The sequence below is a fragment of the Prionailurus bengalensis genome, chromosome B1 (assembly GCF_016509475.1).
Source record: "Prionailurus bengalensis isolate Pbe53 chromosome B1, Fcat_Pben_1.1_paternal_pri, whole genome shotgun sequence".
In the NCBI taxonomy this organism is placed as follows: Eukaryota; Metazoa; Chordata; class Mammalia; order Carnivora; family Felidae; genus Prionailurus; species Prionailurus bengalensis.
Window position 1 is genome coordinate 132,873,103 of NC_057344.1, and position 18,650 is coordinate 132,891,752.

Here is an 18,650-nt window from a genome sequence, read left to right on the forward strand (position 1 = left end):
CTCTCTGCCTCTCCCCCGGTCACAGTCTCTCGCTCTCTCTCTCAAAAATAAACATTAAAAAAATTTTAATGAAAGTAATTTAAAAAGTATATAAATTTATGTATGAAACAGGGGTGCCTGGCTAGTTCAGTCCGTAGAGCATGTGACTCTTGATCCCAGGATCATGAGTTTAAGCCCCATGTTGGGCATGGAACCTACTTAATTAAAAAAAAAAAAATTAATAAAATAAAATAAATTTACGTACAAAATAGCTTTAGCATTCTAGATTAAAACGCAAGACAGCAAGAAATTTAAACTTCAATTTCTAATAATACTATACCTTATACAATAAAAGAAAATTCCACAGAAGTCACAAAAGGCCACACTATAATTTGACCTACTAATTTTCTATCTTTCTGTAATAACTACCTGCAATACTAAAGAAGAGATGAGCATCTGGTATTCAAGACCTATATGTGCTTATCATATGTTAAGAGAAAAAACGTAAAAAAGCTGTAGGGGCGTCTGGGTGGCTCAGTTGGTTAAGCATCCAACTCTGGATCTCAGCTCAGGTCATGATCTCATGGTTTATGAGACTGACCCCACATCGGACTCTGCACTGACAGCAGGGGCCTGCTTGGGATTCTGTCTCTCCCTCTTTCTACCCCTCCCCCACTTGTTCTCTCTCTCTCTCTCTCACTCAAAATAAATAAATAAACTTTAAAAAAGTTGTAGGGGCGCCTGGGTGGCTCAGTTGGTTAAGCGTCCGACTTCAGCTCAGGTCATATCACAGTTCATGAGTTTAGGCCCTGCATTGGGCTCTGTGCTGACAGCACAAAGCCTGGAGCCTGCTCCGGATTCTGTGTGTGTGTCTCTCTCTCTCTGCCCCTCCCCTGCTCACATGCTCTCTCTTTCTCAAAGATAAATAAACATTAAAAAAAAAATTAAAACAAAAAAAAATTTGTAAAAGTTGCCCACTTAAGTACCTCCATTCACAGACTTCAATCATGATAATCCAGATTTCTAACACCAGCAACTTCTTTTTCAGCGTCAAAAAGAATTAGGGTTCATTAGAAGTATTTTATTCAGCATCCAGTCACAGAAAGGGCAGATTCAAAGTCAGAAGAATTGGCTTTTATGAAACTAACTAAATTGGTGGGAAAATTGTTGAACTTCTGTGGGCCTCCATTTCCTCACCTACAAACAAAACAGCCTAAATAATTCATAAAGCTTATTTCAGCTCTTAACATTTTATTTTGCCACGACTAGCTACTTGCAAGTTGATAAAACAGAAAAGCTTCTTTTTACAATTTCTAAATTAGCATGTGAAAGCAAGAGTTCATTGCTAGCCTGCACGTTATATTTCCCATGTAAACCCATTTAGAAGATTCTAACCCATTTTTATTGAAAAGTATTTTGTTTTTTCAAGGTCAAGGTTATAATAAAAGCTTATTAAAAACACATTACTGTGTCTAGCACTGATCATCTATTATTTGACAAAGCAAATAATCTTTCTTAAATAAACCTTATACTCCTTGTTATTAGAAACCACTACTGCACTACTGACCTCCAAAAACTCTACAGGGAAAATACTGCCTCAATGTAGTGATGTATCTGTTAAACTGGCCAGGATTCACACCAAATGTATCTGCTACACATGACTTCACTAAATATGGTGGCCAAATTATCATTCTGTTTTCTGACCTAACTCAAATGTATACATACTCCACAGATGGGAGGTCCTAAAAAGCCTTGCATAGGTCCCAAGACAGTCTGCAATCAAACTGAGCAGCTCTTGCAGAGCCATGGTGACAGGCAGGAATCTTCAGTCCCTTGGATGGCTCATCTAACATATGCTGAGAGCTAGGTCGGGGATATGTGACATCTTCACACCCATAATCCCAAATCAGAGCTGGCCTACCGGGTTCAGGCACTGACATAAGACAACTAAAGTAAGCTAGCTACTGGAAGAGCAAATGATCCTTTCCTCAATGTCAAAATCCAGTGACAGTGTGGACTGTGGCACATATAAGCCTCATCTAAAGAGCTACTATTGAACTCTAGCCAACTGGTACCATCTGGGAGGACAGGTCATGTTGCCAGATCTTCTAAGTTCCAAGAAAAACTAGAAATTCATTTTACGTATCTTGACTTTTTTATGGTAAGAGACACGTAACATAAAGTTTGCCATCTTTATCACTTTTCAGTGTACAACTCAGTAGTGTTAACTATATTCACATTATTATGCAGATCTCCAGAACTTTTTCATCTTGCAAAACTGAAGCTCTCTACCTATTAAACAACTCTCCATTTTCCTTCCCCCAGGTCCCAGTAACCACCAGGCTACTTTCTGCTTCTACAACTGTGACTACTTTAGATACCTTGATTTTTAAAATGTTGGCAACTAATTAAAGTTTGTACCATTCTGGCTGATCACCCATTTATGATTCCTTATTGGCCATTTATGATGTCTCAAACACTTCAAAAGTTTCAAGAATGCAAAGCCAGCCAAAACACTGTGACATTAACACCAAAGTCAAGGACAAATTGTACAGCTCAGATTGGGCTTTTCTTGTCCTTATTTGTACTCTGAGAAAAGACTAAAGCTTTAAGAATATGCTTTAGATGAATTCTTACCATGCCTGCTTGATGCAAGAACCACATGAGGTAGTCTTCCTGAATGTCCACAAGATTGGAAATCTCAGGAATGTAAAATGTATCATATTCAACATGCTTCACTTTAAGATTTACCTGATGAAGAACCAAATGAGGACAATTAAAACCCAAACAACTGGAAAATGGCTTTCCACAGACTACCTCAGTAGGACATTTGACCCTACCATCTATTCACCCCTCTCCCCACTGGCTCCTCTCTATACTCACCTTATACAACTTCTCCAAGAGCTTGAGAGCTGCTGTAATATAATTGTTAAACAGTACGGGAATTAAGAATGTCTTTCTTCCTCTCAGTAGGTACACGACTGCACCTTTATAGAGGTTTACCAGCTTCATGAAATATTTTGGGCATACCTGAGACCACCAGTTATCTTTAGAAAGAAAGAAAAGACATGTTTCAGCACGTATTTTTGATCAACTATTTATGTCTTCTGCCTACTAGCTAAAAACTGCTCCGGCTAAAAAATAAACATTAGTCTAAAATACAGTTTCCCAAAACTGACTTTAAAAAGAATCCATTAGGGGCGCCTGGGTGGCATAGTCGGTTAAGCGCCGACTTCAGCCAGGTCACGATCTCGCGGTCCGTGAGTTCGAGCCCCGCGTCAGGCTCTGGGCTGATGGCTCAGAGCCTGGAGCCTGTTTCTGATTCTGTGTCTCCCTCTCTCTCTGCCCCTCCCCCGTTCATGCTCTGTCTCTCTCTGTCCCCAAAATAAATAAACGTTGAAAAAAAAAATTAAAAAAAAAAAAAAGAATCCATTAAAGCATTTCTGGAGAGCACAAGAACCCCCTGGAGCTTTTTTTGTAAAGCTTGATCTGATTTTTTTTCTCAAAGACTCATTCAGAAGGCCAAGCTAAACATTCAGTTCCAAAGATCCATGTGGACAAGATGTTAAGACACATGTTGCAGGTAGGAGCATTCAGATATCATCATCTTTGCTGCCCTCAACTCTGCCTCCACCTACATCCTGTACCAGGGATGCATAGGACGACACACCCCAGAAGCAGCAGCAGTATGGAAGCCATGCCTTCCCATCAAGAGGCTTCATTAGTTGTAAAACTACTGTTTCTGTTTCTCCCCAAACTGTGCTTTCTCATAACCAGACAAGAAGGCTAGACCATTGGTTTCTACATTGTCAGAAATAAATTCAGCCATACTGAAATACTTAAAGGATGAGATGACATGATGTCTATGATTTTTAAAAAATATTTCAGCAAAAGTAAAAAGGTGGTGGTAAGGGGAACATAGAAAACAAAAAGGGCCAAATATTGATAATTGTGAATTTGTGTGAATAGGTACCTACAGAGTTTTCCACACTCTGAGATATTCTTTTAAATTTAAATTTCTTTCATTAGAAGTTAAAAACAAGTGTAAAACTAAACAACTCTGATCTCTTTGTACTGTCCTACCTGAAAAAATAAAAATTAAAATTAAAAGAAACCCTAAATGTCAGGTAAAATTCCTTCAGAGACTGCCATCTCTCTACTTCATAGCCTATTAGAACACCTGAAAAGATAGGCCACGAAGGGCTTTGATCTTAAAAAAACAAAACTAAGGACTAACATATTACTAGCGCTTCCATTATTCTTTGTTTTTATATCTTCTGCAAAGGTAGAAGCAGTATGGAAAAGCCAGTATTCCATCCTCAGGAACACAGGTCTCTTTACTTATGGGGAGACACACTCAAGTAACATCCTAGTCCATTTGGAACACAGAAGTTACTGAGTTGCAATGAACACCTAAAAAATTTACCAGGAAAAAAAAAAAGGGAAAAACCCAGGTGACAGACTTTCTGCACTTGATTAATAAAAACATCTCAGGCGCTACTTCCATGAGACACTCTCCAATTCACTGAGGAACGGAAGGTTCTTATCTCAGCAAAGTGTCCGTAGCCTGCAAAAATCAGTGTGGACTCAACTGTCCTAAAAAAGAAAAACAGAACAAACATTTGGTAAGTCTCCACTAGGTCATTTTCTTCCTCTCCTCTTTTGGAGACCTGTGCATCACACCAAACTATTCATTTCACTCCCACCCCCTAAATTAGGTATAGGAGAAAGAGCAACAGATAGACACTAATTCTTGAGGCACTATTAACTACTAGCAAATGTAGGAAGTGAAAAAATAGTTTAAAGTTAATCTAACTTTGTGAATATTTAAAAATCAAGACGAGTCTGGCATGAATCATTTCAAATAACCTAAATGATGGTTTGATTTGCTCATACTGCAAATATGGCCAGTTAGAAGACAACAGCAAAGAAAGAAAGGTTTGAATGTTAAGGATATTAAATGGCAACAAATAGATTCTCAGATCTCAGTCCACTGAGAGCCAGTGGTCACACCAATGAAATAAAAAATACAAAACCACTGGTATTGATTTTAGCAAATTCACCTAATACTTTGCTGGGGTTTGTATCCAACCGCAGAATGGCCATTGCCAGGGGAATAGTCAATGTTATGTAATACTTGGAATCCTGGAGCAGGGGGAACTCAGGTAGTATTAAATAGATTCTCATGGCTTCAACATCTGGTGGTGAACTTGACAACTGAGGAATCAGGCAACTTTCAAAGCTGTTTAAGATCTGTATGAGAGAAAAGAATACTGAGAAATTCAAACATTGCTGAGATCTAGTTACCTGATTTCTAAATTCATAAGCTTTTCGATAGACTCTCAACTCCCACTCAGTCGGTATGCACAGAGAATCAACCATGAGCCAGGCACTAGTGGTGCTTAGGAGATACACCAATGGAATGAAAAGTCAAACATCTCCACCTGTGCAGACTTCTCTGGAAGGGCATTTCCTTCAAAAGATTTAAGCTAAAAAGAAAGCTCAAGGTAGGTCAAATTCCCGAAGTGAATATTGTAGAATTAAGATTTATACAAGCTTTATGCCTTCTTATCTTACACTCTTTTGTTTCTCCTTAAAGTTGAATTACTGCAATACAAAAATGCATTTTTAAGAATATACTCTGAGGGCGCCTGGGTGGCTCAGTTGGTTAAGCATCCAACTTTGGCTCAGGTCATGATCTCACAGTTCGTGGGTTCAAGTCCCTTGTCAGGCTCTGTGCTGACAGCTCAGAGCCTGGAGCCTGTTAGGATTCTATGTCTCCCTCTCTCTCTGCCCCACCCCGGCTCATTCATGTACACACTCTCTCTCTCTCTCTCAAAAATAAATAAACATTAAAAAAAATAAAAAAGAAGAATATACTCTGCAGGAGTGCCTGGGTGGCTCAAGTTGGTTGAGTGTCAGACTTTCGCTCAGGTTATGATCTTGTGGTTCATGAGTTTGAGCCCCATGATGGGCTCAATGCTGTCAGCCTATCAGCACAGAGCCCACTTCAGATCCTCTGTCCCCCTTTCTCTGCCCCTCCCCTATTTGTGCTCTCTCAAAAATAAACAAACATTTAAAAAAATTAAAAAAAGAATACATTCTGCAAATGTATAGAACTTACCTGCTCTAGAATCATGGAGTGCTGGGAGCTCATTAACTTCTCAAATAACACCCTCGTTGAGTTCAGGTCAATCCCAGGGATTTTGGGACTTGTTTTAAAATGTTCATCAATTCTAAACAAAAATTTCAAATGTGTGTTAATAAAAGAAAAACAAAGCAAACACTCTGTTGGGAATTAGAAGTAGGGAGACAAAATAGCCTATCCATACCGATCAGATTTAAATTTGACCCAGCAGACAAGCTGTGTAAAAATATTACACTTTAAGGAAGCCCAACAGAATCAAGCTCTGGATGGAACCCCTTTTCCAAGATGATCTTAAAGTTTTCAAGTGTTTTTTTCCTTCAATTCAAAGTACAAGCAAGTCATCATTTCGACTTGAGATTATCTTGAAACTTATAAGTAGAGTGTTATTTCCATGATTTACTCTTGTGTGTTTACCTTTCTCTGTAATTATGGTACACTGAACTAGATGTAGAGATGCTGTGCCTAGGTGCAAAAACATCCCCTGTGCAAACTGGCCCAATCATCAACAAATGGCAGGTAGAACAAAACTCCTTGTTTAAAACTTTTCTCAATAAAGTGTTGTTAAAAAAATCAAATCCACAACAAATACAAAGTTAACGTCTTACACAAGGGATACAATTACGTACACCTAAGGACTAATTTCACTGATACTGTTTTTAACTTCCTAGCAACTAATCATTTTTCCTAACTTTATATAAAGTCATAGCCTTTTTGAGACTTAGAATGTCTCTTTTAAATTCCCACTCTTGAATATACCAAATCTATTAATTACAAAATAACTTTCTAGGGGCGCCTGGGTGGCGCAGTCGGTTAAGAGTCCGACTTCAGCCAGGTCACGATCTTGCGGTCCGTGAGTTCGAGCCCCGCGTCAGGCTCTGGGCTGATGGCTCGGAGCCTGGAGCCTGTTTCCAATTCTGTGTCTCCCTCTCTCTCTGCCCCTCCCCCGTTCATGCTCTGTCTCTCTCTGTCCCAAAAATAAAATAAAAACGTTGAAAAAAAAAACTTCAAAATAACTTTCTATTTGCAAAATAGACTTCTGTTGATGGGTAATGGACACATCTAATAGTTTTAACACTATCTGACAGCAATGCTGTAACTTATAAAAACAGAGAGTTTCTAACATTAAAAAAACAACAACATATGCATTGAAACCTAAATGGTCAAATCAAGAGATGCTTGGGCTTTGTTTGTTGGGTCCTTTGTTGTTATTGCTCTAAAAATAGATCTACCCCAAACACAGAAATTAATTCTGGTGTCCTATATGTAACCTTCTATATGCTTAGAGGTACTTTCTGTCACGCTATTAAGAAAAAATAAAACATTTTATCTAAATGTATTTATTCTTTGCAAAAGTGGTCTTTTACTTCTATCGGTTTCCTGTGAGGCATTGTTCATAAGCTATATAAGCAGAAATCCTGAAATAGTACAGTTGTCAGTTAAAAAAATAAAGGCCTTATCCACCTCTCTAGGGAATTCATGATCCTAAGGATGAATAACCTAACAAGTCTGGCGAAGAGCCATTCCCAACCTTCATAAAAGCTGTCCTTCTAGAACAAGGTTTCTCAGCCTTGGTGCTATTGACTTTTGGGATCAAATAATTCTTTGTTGGGTGGACAGGATTGTGAGGTGCTTAGCAGCATCCTTGGTCTTGGCCCATTAGATGCCAGTAGTATACCCTCCCCCATTGTAACAACCAAAAAATGTCACCGGACATTGCCAAATGTCCTCTTAGAAGATAAATCAGCCTGGTGGAAAACCACTTCTAAAAAACCAACATCAGCACAATCCTGAAGACTTTTCCCTAAAGGAAAAAGCTAAATATTAAAGCTGAAATAAACTGGATGAGCTCATTCCAGCTGCCCTAATGATACAAACAAATGACTTGGCAATCTCTAGCTGTAACAGAAGAAAAGTTTCTGAGATGACCTCTTGCAACCCAGTTAGGGACATCATTTTTTGGTGGGGGAGGGAGTGGGATTCACATACAGAACTGAATTCTAAGTTCTTCTTGGGATTTCATTTGCCTGGTCACTGACAAAAAGCATTGAGAGATGGTCGAGAATTGGGGTCCCCAAAGATCAAAACCCGTGACAAAACCCTTCTGCTGCATGAGGTTCTTCAGGGGGATACCTGCAGAAGGGATAAGGCCAAGCAAAGAAACACTATTTTACTACCTGGAAATTCAGTCCGAATAATCTCCTGGTGAACAGGGCTAGCCCTAAGTCCAAGGAACTCCTGAAGCTTCCTTGGAACACCCCCTGAGCTCACTGGTTTTGAGAAAAGAAAAATCTATGGGGAAAGCAAACCGATGAAACCCAGGAGATTAAATAATTAAGAATTTAAGAACAAATACAGTGCACATGTGGGGATACCATTTTAGAAAAACCTGAGAAATCTTACTATTGATTACACCAACTCTTTCTGAGATAGTCTCTATGCTAATCTGCTGCTTTGCCAACCAGGCATGAATCAGCATTGCCCTTCCTGACACGCTCTCATTCATCATTATTAGGCATTCCAAGTTTTGCACAAATCATCATCAGTGAATTAAGGCCAACCACCATCAAAGAGAACAGAAGTCTTTCACTGCCTTTGCTGAGTAAGTATTTGCATCACATGTGGGTATTTTTTTAAGATTCTAAATCACTTACTTTTTTTCAAGAAAACTTCCATTCCAACAGGCTGCAGAAGATAATATCTGAACAACACCACTGCTCAGAAAGAAAAAGGTAGGCAAGCCTTTAATAATTACAAATAAATGGTTACTCAAGCCTCAATAATAGATTAGTCATCTATTCCAGGGTTTCATTAATAGCAGCTCTTTCTTACCCAGATGAAGCCTTGGAAAACGTACATTTGCTGTAGAGAAACATTGTGTCACATCTCAAAATAGACAAGTACTTAAGTTTTCCATAAGTCATGTTAAAATCAAAAGTACCAAAGCTACTGAAAGAACAATTCTTGTACCTGATAATCTCGAACAACCTTCTGCCATCAACTAAGATACTCCCCAGCTCATCTCCCAACACAAACAAAATATAATCAAAAAAGAGATGTTGAGCTGTTATCTCCCAAACACAGAAATTGTCTTTGCAAATTAATAAGTAAACAACCACTGCCTTCTATTTTGTTTCTTATCTGAGAAAGAAACTGAAAATAAGTGAAGTGAATGTTTATTCCTATTACCTAGATAACAGGGGCTCTGGGAAAATAGCTAGTGTCTGAAGACCCAGAATGAAACTGCGTGTGAAGAGTCTTGGACCCTCTCATCTAGTATACAGAAAAGGGAAGGAATACAACAAATACATGGTTAAGGAGGGGGTTGCAATAACTTCTGGGTCAAGAATGGTCTTTAGAGATAACTTCTTCCATCCCCTCATTTTATAAACGAGAGAACTGGGAACTAGTAAACTGTCAAGGTCCCAGGAAAGTGGAATCCATCCTGCCCCTCTCATGATGAGTCTAGTCCCCTTCCCTCACCCCCACATCCTTCTAGCCTGAATTCCTCATCAGACCCACCTAAGGTTAGAGAAATTCTGAGGCCCGCCATGAGCTGCTCAAGGGCATTCTCAATGATCCTGGTGCACCCCAAAGTTTAGGGCCCTGGTCATTTGCCCTAGTATACTCTATGTCATAAAGAAGATAAACACATTTCAGTGTACAATGTACACAGAACATGATTCATTCATTCCCAAATATTAGATGGCAGAAAAATGAAAATACTAAGGAAAGTCAATGAAAATGTATAAAAATGGGCACAAAAAAATTTCCCCTTTAAAATAAACTGGATAAAAGGCATCAATCCTTTTCACTTTATTTTCTCAATTTGGCATTATATTACCATCTCGACTAATCATTCTGAATGTGAAAATGCTAGAAATTATTCAGGTTAGGTAAGCTAACATTTGTCTTACTTTTGGGATGCTTTGGGATCCACATATGAAGAAACTCTTGATGTTAAAACATAAAACTGAGCTTTTTTAACATAAAGGCCAACCCATGCCTTCATCAGTCAGGATTTTTAAGATCTGAATAAGGTAAGGTTAAGGGACACACTCTGAGAGAATGGGGGCAAAAATTATTATGTTATCTGGGGCTAAGGACACCATATCCTCAAGAAATACGTGCCAGAAAAACAAAAACAATAAAAAGATTCCCTAAAATGTAAAACTCCATTCATAACCTCAATACGGAAGTAGGGGAAATTACTGAGCTAAAAGATTCCAACGTACTCTGGAAAAATGAAAATGAAAACAAGCAGCCACATACTTGATTGTATTTGCATTGTTGTGTTCTGAGAGTTTTTGTCTCCAAACTGCTATGGTTTCATCATTTATTAGACTGGTGTAATGTGCTTGGTTCATCGTCCTAAAGTCAACAGCAGGGGAAGAATTCTGGAGGATTAAATATAACAGTAAAAAAAGAGAAATTATGTAGGTTGGATCTTTTCTCTTTCTCCTCATATATTCTCAATCTTGTGTTCACAGGAGCTGGGGTGTGCTGCCCACACCCCCCTCTACAGTCCCTGAGCTGCTGAGAGCATAAGCTCCCAACAGCTCCCAGCTGGGCTACACTCCGAGAACTGCCCTTGGCCACTGCTTCATCCCTCTAACGTCCAGGGGCAGGTAGAGGTGTAGTATAAAGGCTTAGCCTCCTTGCCTCCACTCAGGACTGGCTGAAGAGCCATCCTGACTTCAGAGCTCCCGAGGAGACTGGCTTAGGCCTCTGTTACACAGATCCGCAGTCTCTCCCTGCAGGCCCAGGGCTGCCTCCTTCATCCCTAAATAGATGCCTTCCTACCACACTCCCCTGAAAGACTGTTTCAACATAAATCTCAGTCTCACAGCCTGTTTCCCAGAGAAACAAACCCAATATGGCTTTTCCACACTTCATTCCCCTCTGCTTTGAATCACTGTTAACATCAAGGCTTTTAAGGTATTGATCATTTGCCATAACTAGTCACACAACTCCAACAAAATGTATTATTAAAAAGTTAAGTTATAATCTATATTGCAAATAATCTATGAAAACGTACTGACTCTTAATTTCTTGTTCCAGGTATATAGTTATACATTTGTAAGGAAGGTGCCAAAAAGGACATGTCAATAATGGCCTTGACAATTCCAAATGCTACAAGCATTATACATCCTTTCTTCAGTGAGATTTTAAAAAATATAAGCACTTTTGTTTTCTATAATTTATCTTATTCAACTGATATTACCCAAAACCTATTCTTGATCTAGAACTAAGAAAAAGTTGAAAGTGCTTTATACCCTCCATAACTGTCACTAGAAAAGAGGGAAAAGGTTATATTAAACCATTCATCCATCAATTCATAACATGATTATTTTTTCCTCCTTTGTACCTACACATGAAAATACAACTTCCAAAGTAAATTTTCTTTGTTACTTCCCCCATAGTTGTAAGATATTATATAATAAGGGGAAAGGAGAAAGGCATATAACAAATCACACGTTTGACAATGTTTTTGATCATCTGGGTCTTGATAATTATTTTATTAAAATGGCCACAGACATCTAAGAGAGAACAAATTCATCTTGAACGACACAGAGAAAAATCATAAGACACACATGCAAGACTGCCTCTTCACCCTAGTCTTAAAACCACGGGTGTTATCTAAATTTTAATTACTTTCCTCATTTACAGTGGTAGCTGAACAAAGACTCTAACATATACTTACAATAAAACATTTCACGTGGAACTACTTTCTCATTCTTCATCGCATGTCCAATAAACTACAGATGTCCTGAATGAAGTATAATCTCAAAATCACTTGAAGACTCAAGAAAAGGATATGAATTTTCTGTGCCTTCTAATTATACGTAGGCAGAAAAGAAAAAACAAACTGACCTAGGATCAACTTTTCTCAACTTTGGATCATGAGAGCTTTCAAAATCTTGATGGCCAAGTCACACTCTAGACCAATTAAATCAGAATCTCTAGAGGCATCAGTGTTTTTTAAAAGGCCCCTAGCTGATATCAATGGGCAACCAAGGTTGAGAATAACTGTTGGGAAAGAGAGAATTATGTTACCTACAGGTGCACATGCACCCTAACATCCCAACATTCCTTATTCAATCCTATCCAGTGAACAACAAGAAAGGAAAAAAAAGGGGCTATGGTTTGCATTCACCAAATTTCCAAGACGTGGAATCAAAGGTAGTAAAACAGTATCTATACCCAACTCCTCCCCTTCCTTCTTCTACCTCAGACCTAGCATTCACTGAATAAGCTGTGTTTATAGAAATGGAGGCCGTCACTACACAGATGCTTTTCTCTTAGGTCTTTTAAGTGATTCTTCAAGTGTGATGGTAACAGGGTAAACACATGATTTTATCAGTCTCTGTATCTAAACAAACATCTATGCTCAAGTAGAAGTGCACAGGCTTCAGTTTTAAAGAGAAAGAGCAACACCTTTCTAAATAATAGTCTATTTTTAGTTTCTTCTTTGTTATCTTACATTTTTAATGCATACCCCTCTTACCAGTGGTTTAACCTTTAATCTGCCCTATTTCTTTAACCTTACATTATTTTAGATTCTTTTCATCAATGTTTTGTTTTCCAGTCCCAAAAGTGTTAAGTACAATAAATTTTAAATCCAACTACTTAGATCAGGTACTGTATTTATAAAAGTAGTAAAACTAAGTTTTTATGTTAACTTTCACAGGAAAATTAAAGTTGGGCAATTTTATTCAAGTCAATTCCTAGGGAAATGAATACTTCAAACTCTAATACTTATGGACAAAAAATTATTATCCTGCAGAGATTTAGTGCTTTTCATATTTCACTTTACTCGCATTTTGAAGAAACAAAAAAGCATCTCAGTTTTCCAAGATTTCTCTGTGAAGCACTGAAGCCAGGCCTAAAATAGGTCTAACACAGCAGTTCCAAATCACCCCAGATGGTAGCACTAAACAGAACCTTCTCCAGGCTCCTGACCTGCAAAATATCTAATTGTCCACTTCCACTGTCCAACCTGAAGCCACAGACTCCAGCACAACCTCTTCTACCACATCATAGAATTATACTGACTAGAAGGCAAGAATATTGTGTATTTAAAGATGGCAAAGTATCAGTCGAATGGGGAGAATTCCAGGAGAATTTCCAGAATTTCCAGGACTCATAGGGCCCTTGTCTCCACAGCTCCTCTTTTCCTCCCAACCAATTCTGATTCCTCTGTCATCATGAGTAACCCTTTCCTGCTCTTCCATGAGAGGATAAGAATCAATGCACGATACATGGTTGGTCCTCTGTACATGCTTCCCGAATAAAAGCGGGTGGGCGAGGAAGAAGAGAGGAGAGAAAGCACAAAAATAAGGAAGGGAGTGCAGGGCAGAAAACAAATCTGTGCCCCTGGTTTCAGAATGACTTCCCTTGTCCAAGAAGAACGGAATCAATTAAAAGCTCTGTCATAGATACTGGACCACTTTCTCTTCTCCCTTCAACCCTGAAAAGATACTGGAATGTCATTCTTCCTGACTTACCCACTACAGTGACATTGGAGACAATCTGAAATTTTAGTGTGGTACTGTGAGCAAATGATAAATGATAAAGGATATCTGAATACTGTATCATCTCTTTTATATTTTGCATATACTCAATCACATCAAACACACCCACTAAATTTTCAAATACCTAGCATTTGTTGCTACTTAACAGGGAAGAAATGGAAAGTCAAATAATAACAAAGTTATTACAAACTCTCTGGGCCTCCTTAAATATCTTTTGGACTACAGACATAAACAAATAATTTTAAATTATAAACCAGAATCCTATGATTAAAATACCAGGAAAGTTATTGGTACTTCACAGAAGCAAAATAGAGAGAATGTCTTCAAGTTCTAGTTGGCTTACCTTAAGATAAAATTGTTAGAAACAAAGAGTAACATTGCTCTCATGTAATTGTTTATAACAATAAATATTGGTTCACCATTATTCCATCCCCAAAGAAGAGTGAAAAGAAATTTTACCTCATATTTGGAGCAAAGTACGAAAGTTTGGTCTCCTCCAGAGAAGATCTGCTTAACAATATGATATTTAAAGCGATCTGTCAAAAAAAATTTTCAACAGCACATTTTTCAGTAATTAAGCTTTTTCCATGATCCCCTTTTCTAATATTCCAAAATACGCTTCAGACTAGTTTCCTATCCATTTTATTTATATCAGAGAAGAAACCTTCTCGCCTGGCTCTCTGCCCAAAACTGTTTCTACTTCGATTAAAAATAAATGTATAAAATGGTATCCCCCACTCCAACCCTACCTCCACCCCCTCCCTAACTGCCAGCTAATCCTGACCTCGTTTCTATTTTTCATTCTCATCTTTCATGCCACTGACCTGAAATTTTAAATAGTCACTACTATCAACGGTAACATGCCTAAGAAATAATCCAACATCAGAGTGTGGTGGTCTCTAGCCCCTTCAGGATGAAGCTTGTCATGTAAGGACCTCCATTTCCTACTCCCTGCTTTATCTTCCATCACACCATATCCACGGTGACTTTCCAATACCACCACATTGCTCTCACTGCTAACAGACCACACTATTCCCTACCTCCACATCTTTTCCTTCCACCACCACCCCCCGTGCACACTGTACTCTCCATGATGGTGCCTCCTAGGGCGAAGTTGCAACGGTGCTCCTGGAATTGTGCGATTCCGTGGTACTCACCACTGCCCACTCCCTCACAGTCCTCTACCTGGCTAACTCCAAATCATCCTTTAAGACACAGCTCAAACTTCCTCTAACCGGAATACTCCTTGATGCCTTCCTCTGTGCTCCCACATTACCATGAAGGTTCCTAAAACCACAGCATTTACATAATGAATTGAAATTTACCTACTTAACGTTATAAAATCATCCTGGCAAACATCCAAACACAAATTTATGATCACATAAATTAGGTCGTAATGAAACTTTAAGAATTTGTGGTTCCAAATTAATTGATACAACACTTGAGTTTTTAAAATTGGTATATTTCTTAAACACATGCATTCCTAGCATGACTACAATGCCTTGGGGTAAAAGAAATTCTCAAATGACAGAGAAGAGGACAACTAGCCATTCCTTCACTGTGGGGAACATCATCAAAACCAAATTTTGTTTATTTTATATTGTAAGTTCCACTACATTTTTAGATGCTCATATATTCATTCCATACATCTTGACTGACTGAGAAGTCTGTGCCAGGCCTTGTACTATATGTCAAATTTACAAAAAGGAAAAGACTCAGTCCTTGCACTGAAGTTATAAACCAGCAGAAAACTTATGGTTATTATTGTTTAAAAAGAAAATCCTAATCAGGGCACTTGGATGGCTCCACCGGTTAAGCGTCCAACTCTTAATTTCAGCCCAGGTCATGATCTCACAGTTTTTAAGACTGAGCTCCTCATTGGGCTCTGTGCTGACAGCATGGAGCCTACTTCTGATCCTCTCTCTCTCCCTCTCTCTCTCCCCTTTCACTGCTTGCTCTCTCTCAAAATAAATAAAAATAAACATTTTTTAAAAATCCTAATCAAGCCATAAGTCACTTTATAGTCTTCAAAATCAAAGTTATTATTAAATCACACTTCTTTTTAATGGCTCTCCAGCTCCATGTCAGCCCCTGGATTTATTTATTTCAAGCCACTCATATAGAGTGACTGCCTTATTTGGATTTCCAATGAAATGGATGTTATGTTATTTAACTTATTTTTTTAAGGGAAGAAAAAAAATGGCATAAAAAGAAATCATGTCATGTTATGACCAGAGTAGCAAAAGTAAAGGTAACACAGCACAAGCATAAAGAGCACAGGCTTTAGAATGAGGCAGACCTGGGTTTAATTCCTGTCCCCAGAATCTATGTAATCTTGGGCAAGTTACTTAACCTCCTTAAGACTCAATTTCCTCATCTCCAACATAGGAATCATAACCACCAATTCTTAAGGTTGTTTTTGGTGCTTAGCTTAAGTAATGGAGCTTGGTTAAGCATTCAATAAGCATTAACTTTCATTATCAGTAATGATAATAAATAAAATTTATACACCACCACCAAGGTCTTTAGGGCCAAAGTAACATTTTTTGCTTGATCTCAATCGAGATCTCTAGGATCTTAATTATAAGGCCTCATGCATAGTAACTACTCAAGTATTTGTTGATCAATGTTAAAAGAATATATCTCATATTTATTTCCTCCAAAAGACTTCAAGGTAAAAAACAGATATGTGTTCTATAAAAATTTTTTATCACTTAAAATACCATTAAATTCCAATGAAAATCACTCTTACCAGCTCTGGCTGAAAGCTGGCCACTATGGGCAGCCCAGTAACCTTTCACAGGGGATGGGCACTTAACGTTACAAGTGTGTCCTGTTCCCAATTGACCTCTTGCTCCACAACCGAATGCATAGATGAGTCCAGAAGAAGGCACGAAGGCTAGAGTGTGTTGTCTGGGGAAAAATAATTTAAAATAACTTACCAGCATAGTTTCTACTAATAGGGATAAACACTCAGACTCTTTTAACCACCATATATGAGCACAGCAATACCTAGGGATGCCCCTAAGAAATCCTACCCCACATTTACATGTGACTGTTTGCAAGCAAGCAGCAGCTGGCTCTCCATAATGCTGCCCTTCTCTGAGACTCTAGGCAACAAGAAGGATGGGCAAGACTTAGAAAAGGCTGCACGGCCTGCTGTATTTGGCCTGTGGGATGACAGAGAAGAAGCAGGGTGGACCAGGCAAAATTTCCAAGAAGTTCTTTGAGGCTTTCTCACTTTCCTTTCTTCATGTCTTCCCCCCTATCCTACCAGTCTTTATCCCAGAAGAAACCTAATGTCCCCAACTTGATCCACTCATCTCAAACCCATCCTTGTCACACACAGCTCAGATTAGACTCTCTCCAAACTTTCCCCATAGGTGTGTATGCAGTTAAGATCTCTTAAGATACTGATCCATATGCTTGGTCACGACAAAGACAAAATTCATTTCTGGGTCTTAATAGACACTAGGAAGCTCTGAGGAGCACTCACCGGCCACAAGCAATCTGCGTTACTTCACTGCCCATCAGCTCCAGAACTCTTCTTGGATTAACCTCATCGTTCATGGAATCATGTCCAAGTTGCCCACAGGAACCAGCACCAAAGGTAAACACACCTCCACTCTAACAAGGGACAAATACCACATGACCACACTGTATCTCTGAGTTTGAGTACACTCCTCTAAAAATCTCTGTATGCAAAATTCTTATCACAGCAGTCTGTACAAGAACACTACACTCACATGATCCTTCATCCAAATCACATCTTTAGTATGTTCATTAAATAAAAAATAATAATAATAAAGGAAATTAAAACTATATCTTTATGGAACAAAGACAGCACTGCTCAAGGGAATAGGCGCCATCTTTAAATTTCGAAAGTTGTTTAAAAGTATAATGATGTGTTCGGAAGCAAACAAAATAAGGAGAAACAGAGGTAGATGACATGGCATGATTTTGCACAATCATTCGTACATAATAAATTAAATGCTCCACAAACTCCTTGGTGAGTGAGCTACTTTATTCCCTGCTGTACTTGAATAAATGCTAACACATTTTACTAAAGTGAATCTATAACAGTATTTGTTCAATGTAAAAATACATTTTCATTCTCTCTAGATATAACTGTTTTAGAAGAAATAAGTTGATAATTTTAAAACATTAAGTACATTGCTCTTTATTTTTCACATATTTAATTGTTTTACAGGAACAAAAAATGTTGCTATATATTTTAAGATTATATTGAACTATTTTTAAACACCATCACTATGCTAAAAAATGCTATCAAAAATAATCAAGTAATAATAATCATCTGTGTCATATCTAGCACCAAAGAAAGCATCACAGAACAAACCAGAACACTCTGAGTCCCTTACTTTTGTGAGGACTGCTGTGTGTTCTTCTCCACAACTAATATAGACAACTTTTTGGGTTCGTAAGAGTTTCACATGGCAAGGAGACTCTCGATCTAAAATAAGAGAAAAATCAGAATGTCACTACCATTTTGTCTTTGAGATGAAATATCAAACACAGCTATCTTGACATGAATTTTGGGTCCCCCTGGATTCCTGACTCACATATTCTCCTTTCTGCCTACACGTCCACTAGAATGTCTAGCAGATACCATGTTTTTTTAGGGTTATTTATTTTTGAGGGGATAAGGGGCAGAGAGAAAGAGGGAGAGAGAGAGAATCTCAAGCAGGCTCTGCACTACCAGCATGAAGCCCGCGATGTGAGGCTTGATCTCAAGAACCATGAGATCATGACCTGAGCCGAAATCAAGAGTCTAACACTTGACTGAGTCACCCAGACATCTCATTTTTAATACATCTAAAACCTAACTCATGGTTTCCCCACACTTTCCAACTCTGCCCACTCTCACCGCATGCACCACACACACACACACACACACACATGCACATGCGCGCACGCACACACAGTTTTCCTCATTCCATAAATGGTACCTTTATCTTTCTAGTTCTCTTTTT

At 38.4% G+C, this 18,650-nt stretch overlaps 1 protein-coding gene across 3 annotated transcripts in view; it reads right to left on the bottom strand.

Moving 5' to 3' along the window:
- The window catches only part of HERC3 (HECT and RLD domain containing E3 ubiquitin protein ligase 3), a 118,271-nt gene that overhangs the window by 41,473 nt on the left and 58,148 nt on the right, over positions 1–18,650 (bottom strand). For all 3 annotated transcript variants that reach the window (XM_043572194.1, XM_043572196.1, XM_043572195.1), the window contains exons 7-16: positions 18,039–18,130; positions 17,156–17,286; positions 16,412–16,572; positions 14,119–14,195; positions 10,397–10,521; positions 8,779–8,838; positions 6,104–6,215; positions 5,043–5,232; positions 2,863–3,026; positions 2,617–2,730 (exon numbers count right to left, since the gene is read on the bottom strand). In XM_043572194.1, coding sequence (XP_043428129.1) covers positions 2,617–2,730; positions 2,863–3,026; positions 5,043–5,232; positions 6,104–6,215; positions 8,779–8,838; positions 10,397–10,521; positions 14,119–14,195; positions 16,412–16,572; positions 17,156–17,286; positions 18,039–18,130 — 1,226 coding nt within the window. The remainder of the gene's footprint in view (positions 1–2,616; positions 2,731–2,862; positions 3,027–5,042; positions 5,233–6,103; positions 6,216–8,778; positions 8,839–10,396; positions 10,522–14,118; positions 14,196–16,411; positions 16,573–17,155; positions 17,287–18,038; positions 18,131–18,650) is intronic.